At 42.1% G+C, this 20,818-nt stretch overlaps 1 protein-coding gene and 1 long non-coding RNA gene across 2 annotated transcripts; one reads left to right on the top strand and one right to left on the bottom strand.

Annotated features, from left to right (window-relative positions):
• Nucleotides 1-273: 273 nt before the first annotated feature.
• Nucleotides 274-2,051, bottom strand: LOC103436138 (uncharacterized). Its single transcript, XM_070821698.1, has 4 exons — nucleotides 1,671-2,051; nucleotides 1,092-1,293; nucleotides 793-989; nucleotides 274-695 (listed from the first exon to the last, which is right to left on the bottom strand). The coding sequence occupies exons 1-4, from the start codon at nucleotides 1,831-1,833 to the stop codon at nucleotides 616-618; spliced, it is 642 nt and encodes a 213-aa protein (XP_070677799.1). The 5' UTR covers nucleotides 1,834-2,051; the 3' UTR covers nucleotides 274-615.
• An 11,615-nt stretch (nucleotides 2,052-13,666) lies between these two features.
• On the top strand, nucleotides 13,667-14,595 carry LOC139194457 (uncharacterized). Its single transcript, XR_011579301.1, has 4 exons — nucleotides 13,667-13,853; nucleotides 13,937-14,034; nucleotides 14,118-14,215; nucleotides 14,391-14,595. It is a non-coding gene; the product is annotated as an uncharacterized lncRNA (long non-coding RNA).
• The last annotated feature ends 6,223 nt before the right edge of the window (nucleotides 14,596-20,818 follow it).

Here is a 20,818-nt window from a genome sequence, read left to right as displayed (position 1 = left end):
TCCAGTTGAAGTTCCACTCCTTGTTAACGAGCCAAATGCACCAGTTGAAGTTCCACTCCTTGTTTGCGAGCCAAATACACCGGTTGACGTTCTACTGCTTGTTTGCGGGCCAAATGCACCAGTTGAAGTTCCTCCAAACTGAGAACTCCCTGTTTGCGGACCAAATACACCACTTGCAGTTCCTCCAAACTGAGAATCCAAGTCGTTGTTACAATCAAAAACTCTAATTAACGAATTTTAAATTCGAGGACGAATTCTAAACTAATGTCCAAGTTCAGGAACCAAGTCTATATTTTACTCTAATTTTTAAATTTACCCAAGATTAGAGTGAACAATTTCATCTCCCTATTTCCTAATACTTTTACATTTCATCTGTGATAACAAGTCACTGGATGAGGACTAAAATGGAAAATTATATCTTTCTAACAACATTTTAATTGCTACAAACTATCTGCTTCTAATTATCACCTACAATGCAATGCACTGCTCTCCAAATTGAAAACTACCCTTGTGGACATCTACTTCCCTACATCTTCCTCTGCTCGGTTGCAAAGAACAAGGCGATGATTCGTAACCACAGGTCCTTGATGTCGATAACTGACTCGTGATAAGGCTCTAACGATTTTCTACGCTGTATTCAACATTTTCCTCTTCACCGTCATTTGCTCTACTGAAGATCTCATCATCGTCAAACCCTGCATATATCGACCAAGGTTAATCAGTGTACAATGTGATTAAGAACAAAGCTCAATTTGGTTTTTAGCATGTATCCACATCCGAGTATAAAATTACCAGAGCCCAAGTCATCGGCATCATCATTTGACGGCCCTAGAAGCATTGTGCCTACAGAGTTTGAATCGAGTTCCATCCAGTCGGAACTCCCATTGTCATCTAAGCACATGTCCTTCCCGGTAACCCAGTCTTCGGTCATGCTAATGTTTTTAAATGATATGGGATCTATAACATCTTGTCCGATGTTCTTACCAACCCTGCGCGAAAACAAAAATTATTATTAGCAAAAGGAAAGGAATTTCTCCCCATTGTATTTAAACAGCTATTACTAATTCCATACAGTATTGCTTTGTGCTTACATTTGTTTCAGTCGCAAGTTATAACGAACAAAGACGAGGTCACTGATACGTTGATGCTCAAGGCAGTTCCTTGTGCTGTGTGCTTTCCCAAAAGGAATCTCATTTCGCCTGTAGCCAATCGAACTGCAAGTTTGACTGAGAATTCGGATTGCCAAGCTTGTCAAATTTGGGCAACCTCCTCCATATGTTGACCACCATTCAGCTAAGAGAAGTACATTGTGGATAAAATTAAGTGTGAGAAAGAGATTCAAATACGAAAAACAGAATACAACGATGAAATGTTCCGTTTCTGTTCCTAGAAAGGTAATTTCAGCGTCATAGTTACACCAAATACATCAAAGAGCTTCCAACTTTACCGGGATTAAACAAAATCGAAGGCTGGAGTTGATCTAATACATAAAAATGCTTATAAATTACTAAATACCACTTGAATTGGAACAACAATATTTATCTGACTTAGCATATGCACGAATGCATATCGAATGGCTTATTCGGATGTGCTAGTACTTAAGGCATTGCTAGCTCAGTCATGACACAGAAGTTAGAAATAACAAAACAATTGAAAGATTAGTCCCTCACCAGGAAGCAGAGTGTCTCTAGCCCTAATTGCCATCTTCCTCCGAAAATCTCCAGCAGCACTCTTGTACAAATTTAGCTCTTTGACGATTTTATCTTGGACATTTGTATCAGGAACCAATCTCTCGATGCAATCAAACGTACCCGAGACAATATCACTATGCATATCTCCTTCGATACTGTAAATATTTTGGGGTTAAGGTAGAAGCCTGCAGCATGAAGAGGAGAATGCCACAGCTGTTCCCATCGTTGATCTATGATATTCGTCCAGTATACCATGTACTCCTCCCTCTTAACGAGTTCTTTCTTAATTGTTTCTTTTGCCCGATACATTCCAGCATACACGTATCCCATTGCAGGCCTCTTCTCACTACCAACCATTCTCAAAACTGGCACGAGAGTATCCGTCCGACGAACAATCAAGATGGATGAGGACCAAAATGACTGATTACTAATAAGGTCCAACATCTCCAGTCCCCCGGTTCCTTTGAATATAGGGAGTCCATCCACTCCTGCGAAATAACCATAACCTGTAAGCAGTGTTTTAGATCAACCAGTCGTTTTAATGTTGCCAAGTTTGTAGCGAAGCAAGTGGCGCCTGGTTCTACTATCTCATTGCCAAAAGTAGACCTTCTGACCATATTCAACACTGCACTACGATTGTACACAAACTTTGTAATGGATCTTGCTTGTTCAATAATGACCGTATTTATCCACATTACCAAAATCTTCGAGTATTAAATCTAGGGAATTTTAACGAAAAGCACCCGTACTCTTCACTTTAACGAAAAACCACATTTTTACACTAAAAAGTCAATCTTGGTACTATTCACTTTACCCTTTATTTTGTCCTTATCATTAAAACTCAAAGTTTTCAAGCCCTTTTCATTAGTTTTCATTTAAATCTAAGCACCGAGCTGCACACGAAGTCCAATATAGCGTAGGGAAGAATGAGAAAGAGGTTTGTTGATATACAAAATCAGTGAGGACTTTGGTATAACAGAAAGTGTAAAGTTTATGACCTTCGCTAGATTGCTTCGGTCACTAGTGTGGATAAGTATGTAAATTGATGGAGATAGAGAAGCAAAACAGTAGATGTACATGGTTCACCCAGATTGGCTACGTCCACGGAGTAGAGGAGTTCTCATTAATTGTGAAGGGTTTACACAAGTACATAGGTTCAAGCTCTCATTTTGTGAGTACTAGTGAATAATTTAGTACAAATGACATTAGGAAATATTGTGAGAGAATGATCTCTATTTATAAAAGAGAGTTTCTAGTTTCATTTTGACATTGACACGTGTCGCGCTATGATTGGTTTCTGATGTCAACACGTGTCGCGCTATGATTGGTTTCTGATGTCGACACGTGTCGCGCTGTGATTGGCCTCCTGGTTGGAGGGAAACTCTTCTGGGTCCTTGACGGTATAACATTGACCGGTGCTCAGTAGTTTCGGGATTGGTCAAGTATGGTACAAACAAGGTTCATACCCATATGAAGTTGTGTCGTGGCCGAAGTTGGTCGAAAAACGGCCTGCAAGTCTTGGGTTCTCTCGTGAAAACTGGGAAAGCCTTCCCGGAGTTACATCTGCATCCCTACGTCACCACATCAACCATTCGTGGCATAAATCTGATCGTATACAACGAAATGAAGAAAACAGAAGGTGTCCCGAGGCTGACCTCGTTGACGATGATGGAAGATCGCTGGAGTTCGTCGGGGGAAGGAAATGAACAATGGCCTCTGCCACTGTGGAGTTCTACGGCCTTGGCCTGGGTTCGAGATTGTGACTGAGAAGGTCTTAAGGGGGTGGTGATGGCGAAGGAGCTCGCCAGAACGGCGAGTGGTGGTGGTGGTACGTTCTCTGTTTGCAGAGAATGAGATAGAGAAGTAGCGAGTAGAAGAAAGTGGGTGAAAAAATAGCGTTCTGCTAGGGTTTTGCGGCTGCCACTATGACGGCTGCGCCAAATCTCCACTATGGTCTTCGTTTGCCTATTGTTCCTTGGAGTTTTTAAGGCAGCGATCCCGATGTTGCCATTGAGAAACCCGCTCCTTCCGAGCAATCGTTTGCCCAGTTGCTCAAACAACCCGTTGTTTCTTTATCTCAACTCCTCGTTCCATGTGAAAAAGGTGGTTATGTATCAGTAAAGATTTCTAAAGATGCTTTTTCCAAGGGCTTGGATCGTTGCAAATAATCTTTGATTGGTCGTGTGCTTTTACCCAAGGGTTCTACACCAATTCAAATGGTTGCTCTTAGAAATAAGCTTGAGACCATATGGGGTTTTAAGGCTTGGCGTTTAATCCCTTTGGGGAAAGATTTTTTCTCTCTGCGTTTTGACCACGTCGAGGACATGAGACAAGTTTGGGCAGTTGGTACACTCAATCTTAATCCTGGATTATTTAGAATTTCTCAATGTTCCCCAAATTTCTCACCCTCCAAATAGAAGTCGACCCATGCACAAGTTTGGATTCGTCTATATGATTTGGGATTGGAATATTGGGAACTTCAAACCTTAATGGAAATTGCTCGGGGAGTTGGATTACCAATCTAATTGGACAGGGCGACAACTTCTGTGAATTTTGGTTTGTATGCTAGAATATTAGTGGATATTGACCTTTCTAAAAAGCCTCCCACTTCATTTATGGTTGAACATGATAGTGGAGAGGTTTTATTTGTGGAAATAATATATGAAAAACTTCCTGATTTTTGCTCTGTTTGTGGAAATATTAGGCATCTGCCTGCTACTTGTTGTGTTGCTGCAAGGGATATTAAGCGTGGGCATGTGGTTGAGAAGGAAGGTGCAAGATCATGAATAGTGAAGTGCAATGAGAACAATCAGGATAACATTAGAGTTGAAACTGATATCGGCAATTAACCAGAAGGTAAAGTTCGTGTTAATAATGTGTCCAACTCGAGTGTGCGAGGTTTGGATGATGGTGATGCTTCGCCCATACATGTTGTGGATGGTTTAGAAAATAATGGGACAACCTCTGCATACGTTTCAGAAACTCCAGGTTCTCATGATCATGTGGTTAGTCAATTGGCTAAGGCTGGTTTGGTTAGTATGAACTCCTTCTCTAGTGCGAGAGGTTTGGATAATGCTTCTCCTTCACATTTTGTGGAAGGTTTAGTTGATGATAATGATACAACTTGTGACCATGTTTCTGATACTCCGATGGATACTCCCCTTATAGGTATTCAATTAACCTGTTCTCTTGTGCTCTCTGAGAGATGTAATGCTAATGACTCAATTCAAGTTGTTTCTCAAGTTCAAGAGGCTAGTCCTCCTTCTTTATCTCCTCAAGTTCGCTCTAAAATTCCAAAGGTTAATGATTGGTACACTATGGTGGAGGAAAATTCTCTTCAAAATAATGTTGCAGGTAGAGAAAACAATGATTTAGACGGTACAAATAATGTTTCTGAGGATGACATGGCTTTGGTTCTCTCAAAATCTCATAAGAGAAGATTACGGAAAAAAATGGGAATCTAGTTATCATACCTAGGAGCGTGAGACTATTCAAACTCATGCTAAGGTTGTTGTTATGGCTCCTTATGATCCATGAAAACCATTTATTGGAATATTTGAGGCTTAGCAAATCGCCCCACTAGACAAGCTTTACAGAGCATTGTCAGAAAACATTCTCCTGATTTTCTTTGTTTGGCAGAACCTATAACTTCTACAATGAAAATTCGTCCATTTTTTTGGAAATGTATTGGTATGCATTTTCTGGGAGTAAATGATAGAGGTTAGAGATTGCCTAATATTTGGGTTTTTCACACAGCTAATGTTTTATCTCATACGACTTTATCTACTTCAAGTCAACATATTATTATTCAATTTTTAAAAGCTTGCACTGCCCACTGTATTACTTTTGTTTATGCTGCTACAACAGTGGTGGAACATCGACCACTTTGGCTTTCTATTGCTCAAGTTTGTGCCGGCTTTTCAGGTCCTTCACTTATTTTGGGTGATTTTAATGCGGTTCTTGGTGCGCATGAGAAAATTGGGGGTATTTTGCCTCGTCGAATAGCATGTGAGGAGTTTCAAGCTATGGTGGATACGTGTGGTTTGGTTCCAATTGATGTTAAGGGCTCCCTTTTCACTTGGACTAATGGACGTGGCATATCATCTCATATTGAAATGGTATTAGATCGGTGTTTTTGTTCTACTGCATGGCTAGATGCTTGACCTATCACCAATTGCTCCACGTTGGTTCGTCATTCTTCGGATCATAATCCTCTTCTAGTTTTTTTTTCAAAAGTTTGCAGCACAAGGTCCTACTCATTTTCGCTTTCATCACATGTGGTTAGATCATCCTGATTTTATCAATTTGGTTAAAAATTCATGGCAGTCTATTCAAGTTTATGATTGTCCTATGTTTATTCTTCAACAAAAGCTTAAGTAGTTAAAGCCTATGTATTCTAAGACATTGGAATGCTGATGTTTTTGGAAATGTAAATGTTGCCGTGGACAATGCCAGAGAGGCTTTAGAAAAAAATTCATTTAGAAATCTCCACATAGGGTTTTACATATGAACGTCATGGGGCTGAATTACAAGCTTATTCTACTTTGTCTCATGCACTGCTAGTTCAAGAAAAGTTTTGGCAAGATAAAACACGATCTAAATGGTTGCGAGATGGAGACCGTAATACGAGTTATTTTCATACTTTGGCAAAAATTCGTAGGACTTGTAATTTTATTTCTTCTTTGCGTATTGATTCGGAATTGGTTGAGGATGTTGAGATTCTGTGCAATCATGTGGTGGAGCATTTTTTTAATGCTTTTCATGATGATGGTCTTGCTATTGACACAGGTTTGGTTACTCGTCTTATTCCGCCTTTGGTTACCACACCTGAAAATGATACTTTATTGGCTATTCCCACATGGTAGGAGATTAAACAAGCTATATTTTCTATGAATCCAGATAGTGCTCCAAGTCCAGACGGTTTTGGTGGGGTTTTTTTTCCATGTTTGATGGGATTTCATTGGATTTGAGGTTTCTTTGGCCATCCAAGATTTCTTCAAGAAGGTTTTATATTTTACCCAATTTGAATTCTAGTTTTGTGGCTCTAATTCCTGAAGTCCAAGAGGCAGATTCTATCTCTCAATTTTGACCGATAGCCATGGCTAATTTTATATTCAAAGTCATTACAAAGATTCTTGCAGATAGGCTTGCTCTTGTGGCTACTCGAATTATTTTGTCGAATCAATACGCATTTCTTAAAGGTAGGCATATTTTAGATTGCATTTTGTTGGCCTCGGAGTGTGTTAATTTATTGGACAATAAGTGTTTTGGGGTAATGTCGCTATTGAGTTTGATGTTACTAAAGCTTTAGATACTCTCAATTGGGACTTTCTAGATCGGGTGCTTAGAGCTTTTGGTTTCCATGACACTTTTGTTCAATGGGTTCGTGTAATCCTTTCCTCAGCTCGGCTATCTATATTATTCAATGGTTCACCTGTTGGATTTTTTGGATGTAGTAAGGGTGTTCTGTTGGATTTTTCGGATGTAATAGGGGTGTTCGTCAAGGGGATCCTCTATCCCCTCTCATTTTTTGTCTTGTTGAAGAGGTTTTTAGTCGAGGTCTAGTGGATGGTCGAGTTACTTTGGTCAAGTCAGTTGTGGCAAACATGTTGTCTCATACTTTCTCGGTTTATTCTTGGCCACCTACGATATTAAATCAGGTTCGTAGTTGAACTTGAAATTTCATTTGGACGGGATGTGTTGATTCTTGTGGATTTTCTATTGTGGCATGGAAAAAATGTTGTGTTCCTTTAAATGAAAGAGGTCTTGGCATTTGTAAATTTTCAGCTTTAAATAAGGCCTTTTTGTTGAAAAAGTTTTGGGATATTTTGGTTACCTCATCTATGGCTTCACGGTTGTTTCAAGGTCAGTTTTTTAATTGTCTTGGACAACCGTGTTCTACATACAAGAGTTCCTCCATTTGGCCTGGTTTATGCCCTCTTTTTTCGGATATTTTTCATGGTTCAAAATGGGTGATAGGTAATGGTCAAAATATTAATTTTTGGCATGTGAGATGGTTAGATTTTCCAATAGTTGATAGGCTTTGTATTCCACCATATTTATGCAAGGCTTTTCGAGCTGAAGTTTCTAATTTTATTGTGAATGGTTGTTGCATTCCCCCACCTACTTTACATTCATGGCTAGCGCCCATTTGGGATATTTCTTCTATTGGGCTTCCTTCAAAGTATGGGATTGATGACAAAATGGTTTGGTTGTCTGCTTCAAATGGTGACATTTCTTTATCTTTGGCTTATGATTTTAAGCGTAATAAACAACCAGTGGTTTAATGGGATCAATGGGTTTGGCAATCTTGCTTTTGCCCTCGTAATTCGGTTACATTATGGAAGTATTTACATGGTAAGATGTTAACTGATGATCTCTTGCAGCAAAGACACGTCAAATTTGGTCTACTGTTTTGGAATTATTCAGAGTTCAATATTTATTTCAAGATATTTTTAGCTTTTTCCATTATCCTTTACAACAAGGTTTTGGTACCTAAGTGCAACTGCTTTGGTGGGGTATGATTGGAGTTGGTTTTTATTCTGTTTGGCATGCTCGCAACGCTATTCGTTTTCATGAGGAGGTTGTTTCCATTGATTATGTTGTAAGGTCTATTAAATGTCAACTCCTTGAAATTGATTCTCTCAATACCGGCTGTATGAAGAATTCTGTGAAAGAGCTTTGCATTCTTCATTATATTGGTGTTTGTGGACGTCCTGCTAAGGCTCAAAAAATCATTGAGGTGTTGTGGCGCCCGCCTTCTCAGTCTTGGATCAAAGTGAATACTGATGGTGCTGCAAGAGGTTCCCCTGGTGTGGCTGCATTTGGTGGTATCTTTCGGGATTTTACAAGTAATTATCTTGGTTGTTTTGTGGGTTTAATAGGCTTGGCCTCTTTTTTGGATGTCGAACTACGCGTTATTATTCATGATGTATCTTTAGCTTGGGATAAAGGTTGGCATTCATTATGGATTGAATGTGACTCCTCACTGTTTATTCATCTTCTTTCTTCATCCTCACCTTCCTTGACATCTATCCCTTGGAGGCTTTTGGTCAGTTGGCATAACTGTCAAGTTTTACTATCCTCTATGCAGGTTCAGATTTCTCATATTTTTAGAGAGAGTAATCAAGTTGCTGATTGTTTGGCCAATTATGGTGTTGATCACCCCGGTGTCCATTGGTGGGATTCATGCCCTCGTGCTGCAACTGCTTATTCTCACAACCTTTCTAAGCTTCCTTGTTATAGGTTTTGTTGAAAGAGGTTTTGAATTGTTATTATGAATTCTTTAATGGTTTGGTTTGGCCTCATGTCCCCCCCTGACATATTGTATTTTTCTTGTTTATCAATAAATTCTTCTCAAAGTCTCTTCCCATGATAGCAATGATGTAGTGGGACGGACTTTGCAGCCAAATTTAAAAAATAAATAAAAAAAAAGATAGAGAAGTAGCCGAGAAAGTTTGAGAGTAAGAGCCTCACAAGGAGGAGAGATTTTTCAGTGTGATCGGGACACGGGGTGGTACACCACATGTCATTATACAAATGGTGGGATATGTGTGCTAAAAAGTTAATAACTTAAAAAATAAAATTTCCCACTATTCTTATTAAAACGCATGGTGTACCACTTGTATTCCAATCATAACTAAAAATTTCTCCACGAGGAGAGAAATGAGAGAATAGAGGGAAAACGAGAGAGAGAGTCGGGGACCAAAACCAGGGGTGGGCCCACTGGCACACCAAACAAGTCCAAAAAGCAAACATGACAAAAATATCTCTCATACGTGAAATTACCAATTTACTTTAGTTCCAAAATCCGTAAAATTCGAAACGGGTCATTATATGCATCCTCTAAAAGATCATGTTTTCAAACAGAAAATCTGAAAAAAATAAAATTTGGTGAGAATAATCGAGCATAAATGTAAACGAAAATTAACGATTAAATTTCGATCTATAATTTGTGTTATTATAGTGGCAATTTCAAAGTTGAGCCATTCATGAAAATTGTAAAACTTGTCATTAAGAGCGTTTATATATATTTTTCAATATTTTTCACATTTCTACATTAATTAATATATATGTTGTTGATGCACAAAATCAGCGAAGACTTTGGTACAACAGAAAGTGTCAGGTTTTGTGACCTTCGCTTGGTTGCTTGGTTGCTTCAGTCACTAGTGAGGATAAGTACGTAAATGAATAGAGACAGAGAAGCAAACACAGGATGTACGTGGTTCACCCAGATTGGCTACGTCCACGGAGTAGAGGAGTTCTTATTAGTAGTGAAGGGCTTACACAAGTACAAAGGATCAAGCTCTCAATTTAGTGAGTTCTTGTGAATGATTTAACACAAAATGGCATTAGCCAATATTGTGGGGGAATGACCCCTATTTATAGAAAAACTTGTAGCTTTGTCACATTGACATGTGTCATGTTATGATTGGTTCTTGATGTCGACACGTGCTGCGCTCTGATTGGCTTCTAATCTTGACACGTGTCGAGTAGTGATTGGCCTCCTGGTCGGAGGGGAACTCTTCTGGGTCCTTGACAGTATAGCGTTGGCCGGTGCTCGGTAGTTTCGGGATTGGTCAAGTATGGTACAAACAGTGCTCCCCTAAGTTCCCGAGTGAGGGAAACTCCTTGGTTGGGGACTTGCAAGATCCAATCCCTTGAGTAATCACGAAACTTCTAAGTACCGAAGTGTGGTCTGATCTTCATCTGCCCTTCTCTGGAAGTACCTTTCCTCCATCCGGGAATGGTGTACTTAGCTGATGTTGACGCACAAGGTAATGTATCAATTTCACTTGAAGCTTAGTTGTAGTTTCGGGCTTAGTCAAGTGTGATACAAACCCTATAGTAGGAGTCCCCCAAGTCGCCGAGCTAGGAGATCTGCCGAAAGAGGTGACAGACAAGGTAAGCAGTCAAACTTCCAAGTAAGCAACCCAGGATCAGAGGTTTGACGTCGGCTTCCGGTTGATTGTTCTCATTCTCCTTGTCTCTCATTCAACTGCCAGGATAAGGAGAAGCAAATGGATAAGAGATGATATGAGATACTTTTGCTTTTGAAGAAGTAACTTTCCACAGGCTTATTCTTGAACTGTGCTGGAGGGTTTTCTGGTGCCCTTCAGAGTATAAGGCCGACTCAAAAATTTGAGGGTCAAAACAAGTCCATCAAATCTAGAGTACGTTCGACCTTGATGATATGGGATACTTTTGCTGTTGACGGAATAATGAATGTGGTATGGAAAGGTGTCGTGCTGTAGTGATCTGTTTCAGCTCACCGTTGAACCTTCTGCTTCAATCTTTTGCATGGCAGAAGTGGTGTGCAACCTTTGCATTTAAATGGTCCTTCAGAACATTCCTTCATAGTGACTCATCCACGCTTGGCAGCTTCAGTGTAAAGAGCCAATATCTGATCAACTGTCATGAGGTATTTGCCGGTGGAATTCGTGACCTTGACAGCAGTTGAGGATGAGTACTCGAGAGCAATGCTAAGTAAGCAACCAGGCAAAGGCTCCAGGCAGTCAGTTCCAAATTGGAGGTTTGATTTCAGGTTCCAACTGATTGCTCTCTTTCTCCTTGTCCTGCAGGTGTGGACAAGGACAAAGACAAAGACAGGGAGAAAGCATGATATGGGATACTCTTGCTTTCGACCCTGATGATATGAGATACTCTTGTTCTTGGTGTGGCTTATTTGCTGAGGTATTATCGGGGGAAATAAAGCTGAGTATTTCGAGAGGTTATGTTGAGGGTGCCTTTTCGAATGTGAGAAAGGGTTGAGCATTTTTGCAGGTTTGCCTGTCCGTTGAGGAGGGAGGTCAATGTATATAGGGATTTCCCAATAACAAGTAGTAATGCTATTCCTTTACCCTTCTTGGTCACAGCAATGTAGTGGGAGCTGCCAGCTTCACGTGTTTTAATTTTGTCAGAGCACTTTGAAAAAGTGGTATGTGGTATCTGGAAAGCTGATATTACGTGTGGAGATTACAGACAAGCTTTATCTAAGGAAATCTGGCTCTCGAAGTTCTGAGAGTTGTGCCTCTTCGGTTTTCGAACAAGCAATCCCGTCGAGGATCTGACTCTCGAGATTCGGAAAGCGGTGCTACTCCGGTTTTTGAGAAAGTAATTATGTTGGGAGTCTTTTCTCGAATGTGAGTAAAGGTTGGTCGTTCTTGCCAACCTGTCTTGCCACAAAACACGGAGGTCGACACACATAGGGACTTTCCAGTTGTCAAGCAGTGGTGCTGTTCCTTTACCCTTATGGGTAATAGTAGGGTAGCTGGCACTTCGAAATTCTCGTGCCTAAACTTTGTCAGAGATCTTTGACAAAGTTATATGTGGTACCCGAGGAGTTGATGGTGCATATGGAGAGCGGTGATTGATCAGTAAGATTCACGTGCTTTCTACTTCACCCGAAATCTTCGACAGATTGCCCGTAATTTCCGCAAAGCTGATTGTGCATGTGACAGGTGCTGACGAGGCTGCAAAAGCAGGTGCTTCTTCGATTTCTGAGATCGGCCCTCGTGGTCTCTGAGCAGCCTAGCTTTTGAGAAAGCAAACGCCTCTTCGATTTCTGAAGCTCCGTCGAGTGCAGATTTTTATAGAGGCTGGCATTAAGTTCCACAGCACACTTGAATCTCTACCAGTAGAAGCTCATTTCTTGCACTTCTAAGATCTTGATTTGTCTGACCTCTTCCTTCTTCAACACATTTGAAAATGTCTGGACCCTCCGACCGTCGTTTTGACTTGAACCTTGGAGAAGAGACAGCCACGCCTTCTCCAGACAACATATAGCGCCCATCCTTCATATCCCCTACTGGTCCTCTTACCGTTGGGGATTCTGTGATGAAGAATGATATGACCGCTGCAGTGGTGGCCAGGAACCTTCTCACTCCCAAAGATAACAGACTTCTTTCCAAACGGTCTGATGAGTTGGCTGTTAAGGACTCTCTGGCTCTTAGTGTTCAGTGTGCAGGTTCTGTGTCTAATATGGCCCAACGCCTATTTGCTAGAACCCGCCAAGTTGAATCATTGGCTGCTGAAGTGATGAGTCTCAAACAGGAGATTAGAGGGCTCAAGCATGAGAATAAGCAGTTGCACCGGCTCGCCCATGACTATGCTACAAACATGAAGAGGAAGCTTGACCAGATGAAGGAATCTGATGGTAAGGTTTTACTTGATCATCAGCGGTTTGTGGGTTTGTTCCAAAGGCATTTATTGCCTTCGTCCTCTGGGGCTGTACCTGGTAATGAAGCTTCAAATGATGAACCTCCAATGCCTCCTCCTTCTGGGGTTTTGTCAAGTACTGAGGCTCCGGATAACCACCCTCCGGTGCTTTCTCTTTCTGGGGCTCTATCGACTGCTGAGACTTCCCTTAAGCAACCTTTGTGAAGGCTCCCTTTTGTTTGTTTATTTTGACTCATGTATATGTACATATTTGTGGCTTATCGAAAATATTAATAAATAAGCTTTGCTTCATTTCAACATATTGTGTTAAATACACCAAAGCCTTCTTCATAAAGTTCTTTGAATTTTTGCTTTTGTTGAAACCTGTATTGTTGAAGCTTTGTGAGTGAAGCATGTAGTTTGAGGTAGTGTTCCCTTAATTTCCCGAGTGAGGAAAACTTCTCGGTTGGAGACTTGAAAAATCCAAGTCATTGAGTAGTCACGAACTTTTGAGTACCAAGGCGTAGTAGCATATGGTGGGAGTCCCCCAAGTCTCTAGTCGAGGGAGTTGACGAATGAGGTGTCTTGCTAATAGTCCATGTCGTAAGTACCAAAACTTCATTCTTTTGTTTTCTAAGTGGTAGCCCCGGACTTTTTCTTCATAGATTTTGTTGATGAAGGTTGCTAGGCCCGAATAAGTGGAATTGCAGAAGGTGTAACCGTTGGTGCATTAACATCATAATGGAAGCATCACAATGATGGAAGCATCACAATGATGAAAGCATCATAATGATGAAAACACCATAATGATGAAACATCATAATGATGTTTCTTTGGTGGAATTGTTTTTCATTTCCCCTAACAACCGGAATTGTTTTTCAACATAACACCATCATCTGTAGGTCGAATCACAAAGTTGTCTTCATGAAAGTTGTTCGTTAATTCCTTAACTACAACATATCCAAATTGGAGAGCCATCGGAGCAGTACAACTCCAGAAATCCAGGTATGATGAGTGACTGTTTATCATTTGTCTGTCAACCCGTCAGATTTGTTGTGAGCTTTGAAACTCTATTTTCTCTTGCTCAGATCAGCATGCTTTCTTCATTGAAGTTGTTCCTCAGCTTGTGAACTACAACATATCCAAATTTGAGATCCCTCGGAGCTGTATAACTCAAGAAACTCAGGTATGATGAATGACTGGTTATTATTTTTCTGTCAACCCGTCAGATTTGTTGTGAGCTTCGAAACTCCATTTTCTCTTGTTCAGATCGGTATGCTTTCTTCATTGAAGTTGTTCCTCAGCTTGTGAACTACAACATATCCAAATTTGAGATCCCTCGGAGCTGTATAACTCAAGAAACTCAGGTATGATGAATGACTGGTTATTATTTTTCTGTCAACCCGTCAGATTTGTTGTGAGCTTCGAAAATCCATTTTCTCTTGTTCAGATCGGTATGCTTTCTTCATTGAAGTTGTTCCTCATCGACTCTTTCATAACATATCAAAAATTCAGGATGAACTAACGGTTAAATATTTCCAGATCTTCGAAACATCACAACAGCTTCGAAATCTGCAAGAAGCCGACTATCATGTTTGGAGCTTCAACACTTTAATTTCCGTCGCTCAAACAGAAATGGTTCCTTCTTGAAAGTTGTTCATATGCTCAAGAACTATAGGGTGTCCAAAATTCAGCTCCATTGGAGAAGAGCAGAGGTTGCAGAAATTTGATAGATGAAAGGAGGCGGAAGAGGGAGAGAGAGAAAAAGTCTCTTGGGTTGGATTTCTATTTTGGGGCAGATTCCAATTTTTGTAGCACCTTCATTATTGATGAATTGCTTGTACTTTTGTCCATTATGAAATTTGGGACTTTGGCTTGGTGTTGGATCTATTATAATATGTTTGGGAACATATATAAGTGAATAAATAAGAAGGAAAATTTTGGGCCCTTGTGGGTGTAAAACAAAAAATGTTTATGTTTACCCAAGTGTTTTTGTACAAGTTCAAGGGCATCTTGGGTTTTGTGAACAAAATTTGTTTATTTGGAGCAAGGTTTTGTGTTGAAGCTTTGTAGGTGAAGCTTTGGTGTTGAAGCTTTGTGGGTGAAGCTTTGGAGGTGAAGCTTTTCGGGTGAAGCTTGTTGGGTGAAGCTTTTTAGGTGAAGCTTTGTGGGTGAAGCTTTTTAGGTGAAGCTTTTCGGGTGAAGCTTTTTGGGTGAAGCTTTTTAGGTGAAGCTTTTCGGGTGAAGCTTTTTGGGTGAAGCTTTTTTAGGTGAAGCTTTGATGGTGAAGCTTTTTGGGTGAAGCTTTTTAGGTGAAGCTTTTTGGGTGAAGCTTTTGAGGTGAAGCTTTGATGGTGAAGTTTTTTGGGTGAAGCTTTTTAGGTGAAGCTTTTTGGGTGAAGCTTTTTTAGGTGAAGCTTTGATGGTGAAGCTTTTTGGGTGAAGCTTTTTAGGTGAAGCTTTTTGGGTGAAGCTTTTTAGGTGAAGCTTTGATGGTGAAGCTTTTTGGGTGAAGCTTTTTAGGTGAAGCTTTGTGGGTGAAGCTTTGGAGGTGAAGCTTTTCGGGTGAAGCTTTTTGGATGAAGTTGTTTTTTTTTTTTTTTGGCGCTTGACACGGTCTTCATTTGCTTGTTTTGTAGTGACTGTGGAAGACAGATTGCTTTCTGATTGAGAAGGGTTCCGGCATCGCTTGCTATGAATGTAAAAGAGTGAGGGCTGAGTTGGCTAAATTACCTCTTTATTGAATTCATTGCCAAATGGCCTTCATTACATAGGATGCCGAACGGCTATAGCTCAACACTTGTACATCGTGAGTCTATTTGTAGTAGTACTTCAAGTGATCAGCGTTCCATGGATGGCCAAGGGTCTTGCCATCGGAGCTTCTAAGTGTGTAAGAGCCAGGGCGACTGATGCCAATGACTTCATACGGTCCATCCCAGTTTGGACTAAGTGTGCCTTCACTCGGGACTCTGTCGCAGAGTAATCTTTTCTTTAAGACCCAGTCTCCTATTTTGAAAGAACGAGGCTTGACCCTAGAGTCATAATAGTTGGAGATGCGCTGTTTGTAGGCGACATTCCTCAAGTGAGCTTGGTTTCTGTGTTCCTCGACTAAATCCAAGTTGAGGGTAAGTTGTTTGTCATTTTCACTTTGAATGTAGTTCTGGACTCGGAATGTTGCTTGCTCGAGCTCAACAGGGACAACCGCCTCTGTGCCAAAGGCAAGTGAGAATGGAGTTTCTCCTGTTGAAGTCCGATATGAAGTGCGATATGACCAAAGAACTTGGGGTACAAATTCTGGCCAACAGCCTTTAGCTTTGTCCAAGCTGGTTTTCAAAGTGCGCTTGATTATTTTGTTGATGGCCTCAACTTGTCCATTAGACTGGGGATGAGCTGGAGAGGCAAAGCATAAGTTGATGTTGAACTTAGAGCAGAACAACCTGAACTTCTTGTTGTCAAACTGTCGCCCATTGTCAGTGACTATCGCATTGGGAATGCCGAATCTACAAAGGATGTTCTTCCACACGAAGTCTTCTATCTTTGCCTCAGTAATGGTTGCCAAGGGTTCTACTTCGGCCCACTTTGTGAAGTAGTCCACTGTAACGACTGCGTAACAGACTTTGCCATTCCCTGCCGGCATTGGGCCGATCAAATCAAGTCCCCACTGGGCGAAGGGCCAAGGGCTGATCATAGGAGTAAGAGGCTCTGGAGGGGAATGAGGAATAGCCGCATATCGTTGACATTTGTCACATGAGCGGGATACTTTGATGGCATCCTGGTGGAGTGTTGGCCAGTAATATCCTTGGCGAAAAGTCTTGTGTGCTAGGGACCGAGATCCAGCATGATCTCCACAGACTCCCTCATGTATTTCCCGAATGACGATTTCCGCCTCGGCAGGCGTAAGACACCTTAAGTATGGCAGGCTAAAACCTCGCTTATAGAGTTGATCATTGATGATCAGGTAGCGGGTAGACTTGTATCGAATTTGCTTAGCCTGGACTTTATCATTTGGGAGGGTGCCATGAGCAAGGAAATTATAGATCGGGGTGATCCAACTATCCCCCTGTTGTAAGTTGCATACTTCTGCGGCCATGGTGCTTGGTGTTGCCAACAGTTCGACATGAATTTTTCTTCCAATCTTGTCTTCCACAGCTGAGGCGAGGCGAGCCAGGGCGTCTGCATGACTGTTTGCCGCTCGAGGAACTTGGGTGATCTGGTAGTGGAAGTGTTTGAGCAAAAGTTGTGTTTGCGCAAGATATGCTGCCATGGAGCTGTCCTTAGCATCAAAGTTGTTGGTAACCTGGTTGACCACTAATTGGGAGTCACTGAAAATATCAATTTGTTTAACCCCGAGGTGTTTGGCCAAACGTAATCCTGCTAGAAGGGCTTCATACTCGGCCTCATTGTTTGATGCCTTGAATTTGAAACGAAGAGCATACTCCATTGCTACTTTGTCGGGCGTAGTCAAGACTAGTCCCGCTCCACAGCCCTGTTGGTTGGATGAGCCATCAACATACAGACTCCATGCTGAGGTCGTTGATTCTACTTTCTGAGCTTCCGATGGTAATGAAGCTACTGCTTCAGGTGTAGAAGCAATGTCAACAGGATATGTGAAGTCGGCGATGAAATCTGCTACTGCTTGGCCCTTCTCAGCTGGCTTTGGTTGGTAGGAGATGTCAAACTCACCCAACGCTATTGCCCATTTGATCATTCGCCCTGAAGTGTCAGGACTTTGGAGTATCTGTCGAAGAGGATAATTGGTAAGCACGATGATGGAGTGCGCTTGGAAGTAAGGGCGGAGTTTTCGAGCAGACATGACCAATGCCAGAGCCAATTTCTCAATGTTAGAGTACCGTGTCTCCGCATCTTGTAAGGCTTTGCTAGCGTAGTAGACAGGTCGCTCAATATTCCCATCCTTTCGAATGAGAACGGAACTTACGGCTGAAGCTGATACCGATAGGTAGATAATGAGAATGTCTCCTACCTCGGGCTTGGAGAGTAGAGGGGCTTTACTCATGTACTCCTTGAGGTTTTTGAATGCCTCGGCACATTCATCAGTCCATGTAATGTACTTCCTACTTCCCTTAAGTGCTTTAAAAAAGGGAGCACATTTGTCTGTGGCCTTAGAAATGAACCTGGTTAAGGCTGCCACCTTGCCAGTAAGGCTCTGGATGTCCTTTGAAGTTACCGGTTCCTTCATGTCGAGGATTGCTTTGATCTTCTCGGGATTAGCTTCAATGCCTCGTTGGCTAATCATGAAACCTAAGAATTTGCCAGAGCCTACGCCGAAGGCACATTTGTTGGGGTTTAACCTCATTCGATACCTCTTCAAAATAGTGAAAGTTTCAGATAGGTTGGTGATGTGTTGGTCAGCATGTTTGCTCTTGACTAACATATCATCAACGTAAACTTCCATGCTCTTCCCAATCTGCTCGGCGAACATTGAGTTGACTAGTCTCTGATAAGTCGCTCCTGCATTCTTTAGGCCGAAAGGCATGACTTTATAGCAGTATAGTCCTCTGTCGGTAGTGAAGGCTGTGTGTTCTTGATCCGAAGGGTTCATGAGGATTTGGTTGTATCCTGAGTAAGCATCCATGAAGCTCAGGAGTTCACACCCGGCCGTAGAGTCTATAAGTCTGTCAATAAGAGGAAGAGGGAAGCTATCTTTCGGACACCCTTTGTTTAGGTCGGTGTAGTCAACACACATTCTCCACAAGACCTTTTGAAGCAAAAGACTTTCTTTGGTCGGATTTTTCTTAACAAGGACCACATTTGCTACCCATGTCGGGTAATTGACTTCGCGGACAAAGCCTATGCCTTTGAGTTTTTCAACTTCTGCTTTCATTGCCTCGTATCGTTCAGCGTCATAAGATCTTCGCTTCTGTCTCACCGGCTTGATCTTGGGGTCAATACTCAAACGATGACAGATGACATCGGGAGAGATGCCTGGCATGTCCTCGTATGACCAGGCGAAGACTTCAGTGTTCTCTTTCAAAAAAGATATCAATGCTAACCGAAGGGGTGGTGACAATGTGGTGCCAATCTTCACCATGCGATCTGGATAATCTCTTGAGATAGGTACCTTCTCCAACTCTTCAGCAGGTTGGGCTTGCTGGGTGAAAGAGTCATCTCGAGGATCATCGGGTTGATTGTTGCTATCAGGAAGATCCAAGTTCGCTTCATCTAAGCTGGTCTTTGTGACTTGGTCATGTACAGACAGGGTTTCCTTGGGTCCGGGCAAGTGTTGTTGCTTAACTGAAGTGTTGTAACATGATCGTGCACTAAGCTGATCTCCTCTGATGTAGCCGTTGCCATGGGGGGTTGGAAATTTCATCAACAGCATATGCGTGGATACCATAGCCTTGAGATCATTGATGCCTGTGCGCCCAAAGATGACATTGTATGCCGTTGGGCAGTCAACCACTAGGAAGTTAGTGGTAATGGTAGCCGTGTAAGGGCATGTACCAATAGTAAAGGGTAAATGTATGCTCCCTAAGGGTTGCACGATATCACCGAAGAAGCTTATCATAGGAGAAATCGAGCGATCGAGCAAGTGTTCAGCTACACTGAGTGCCCTGAAAGCTTCGGCAAACATGATATTGACCGAAGCCCCTGTGTCTACGAGGATTCGTCGAACATCAAAGTTGGCTATGTGAGCCTCCACGATCAATGGGTCGTTATGAGGGTAGATGATGCCTCTTTCTTCCTCAGGGTAGAAACATATCGGATCCCAGTTAGGCTTTTGATACTTCCCTCCCCTGATGTCTTCCACGTGAAACACTTGGTGACCAGGCCTCAGAATTCGTTCACTGTTTTTCATGGCCCTATTGGAAGATTCAGATATGGGTGTGCCGCCGCTTATGGAATATATGACATTCACCTGGCGTTGGTTACGGTTATCCCTTTGAGGGTGAAGGAGGAATTGATCAATTTTTCCTTCTCGTGCCAAAGCTTCAATACGATCACGGAGGATGATACATTTCTCGCTATCATGGCCGTTATGCTCATGGTAGCAACAAAACATGCCCGCGTTATTCGGGGGCGTGTAATCTGGGTGCCTCGGCTTTGGCTTTGGTATCAGGTGAGCTATGCTGGGGTAAATGGCCGCGCATGTGGCATTCAAGGGCGTGTATGTCTCATACCTTGGGGTAGGGGGTATCTTGACGCGGGTTTGACCCACTGCATTGACTGCCTGGGGGCGAGCGTTATTGTGGCGATACCCTTGGTTATCGGGATAGTGTCCCTTACTCTTTTTACTGAAATGAGAGTGGTGAGGATGGAAATCCTTCCTCTTGCCTTGAAATTGATATGTCTGTTGATTCGGCGAAGCATTATGCAAGGCATGGGGAGGTGCCACTGCTGTTTGGAAAGTCGAGGTCTTCTCATTTAGGTGAGTCTGGCTTCCACCTCCCACTTGTTGATAAAGGATGGTTGTAGAGGGTTTCTCCTGATATGTCTTTGCCTCGGCGGAGGCATGGTTATAAGCCTGCGCCATCACCTCAGAGTAAGTCTTCCAAGTATTGGCATTGATCATGTATTTAAAGAAACAATCACGTAGGCCTGCCGTGAAGGCTTTGAGGGCAGTTTTGTCGTCTGCCTCGGCACACCGGGAGTATTCATGGCTGAAGCGGCCAGCATACATACGTAATGACTCGTCTGGCTTCTGGCGGATAGTGTACAGGTCATCTGCAGAGTGCAAGCGATCGGTTTGGAAAATGTGTTGGGAAACAAATAGTTTCCTCAATTCCTCAAATGAGTCTACCGTCTCAGGTGTAAGACGACAATACCAATTTAGAGCTCCGCCAGAGAGGGTGGAGGGGAAGAGAAGACATCGCTCTTCGTCGGTGTGCATCCGGTATGCCATGGTGGACTCAAAGAGGTTAAGGTGCTCAATCGGGTCCTCTTTTCCAGTATAAAGTTGCAAGCCAAGCTTTTGCTTTGTCTTTGCTTGAAGGGGGGTGTTGAGGATCCTC

The sequence above is a fragment of the Malus domestica genome, chromosome 01 (assembly GCF_042453785.1).
Source record: "Malus domestica chromosome 01, GDT2T_hap1".
NCBI lineage: Eukaryota > Viridiplantae > Streptophyta > Magnoliopsida > Rosales > Rosaceae > Malus > Malus domestica.
The sequence above is the reverse complement of the archived record's forward strand: the minus strand, read 5'-3'. Positions and strand labels throughout refer to the sequence as shown.

Coding starts and splice junctions, on each gene's coding strand:
- LOC103436138 (XM_070821698.1), bottom strand. CDS start 1,833: ATGCATAGTGATATTGTCTCGGGTACGTTTGATTGCATCGAGAGATTG. Junction 1,294..1,670: donor TAGAGACACTCTGCTTCCTG/GTGAGGGACTAA, acceptor TACTTCTCTTAG/CTGAATGGTGGTCAACATAT. Junction 696..792: donor TGCCGATGACTTGGGCTCTG/GTAATTTTATAC, acceptor CGATATATGCAG/GGTTTGACGATGATGAGATC.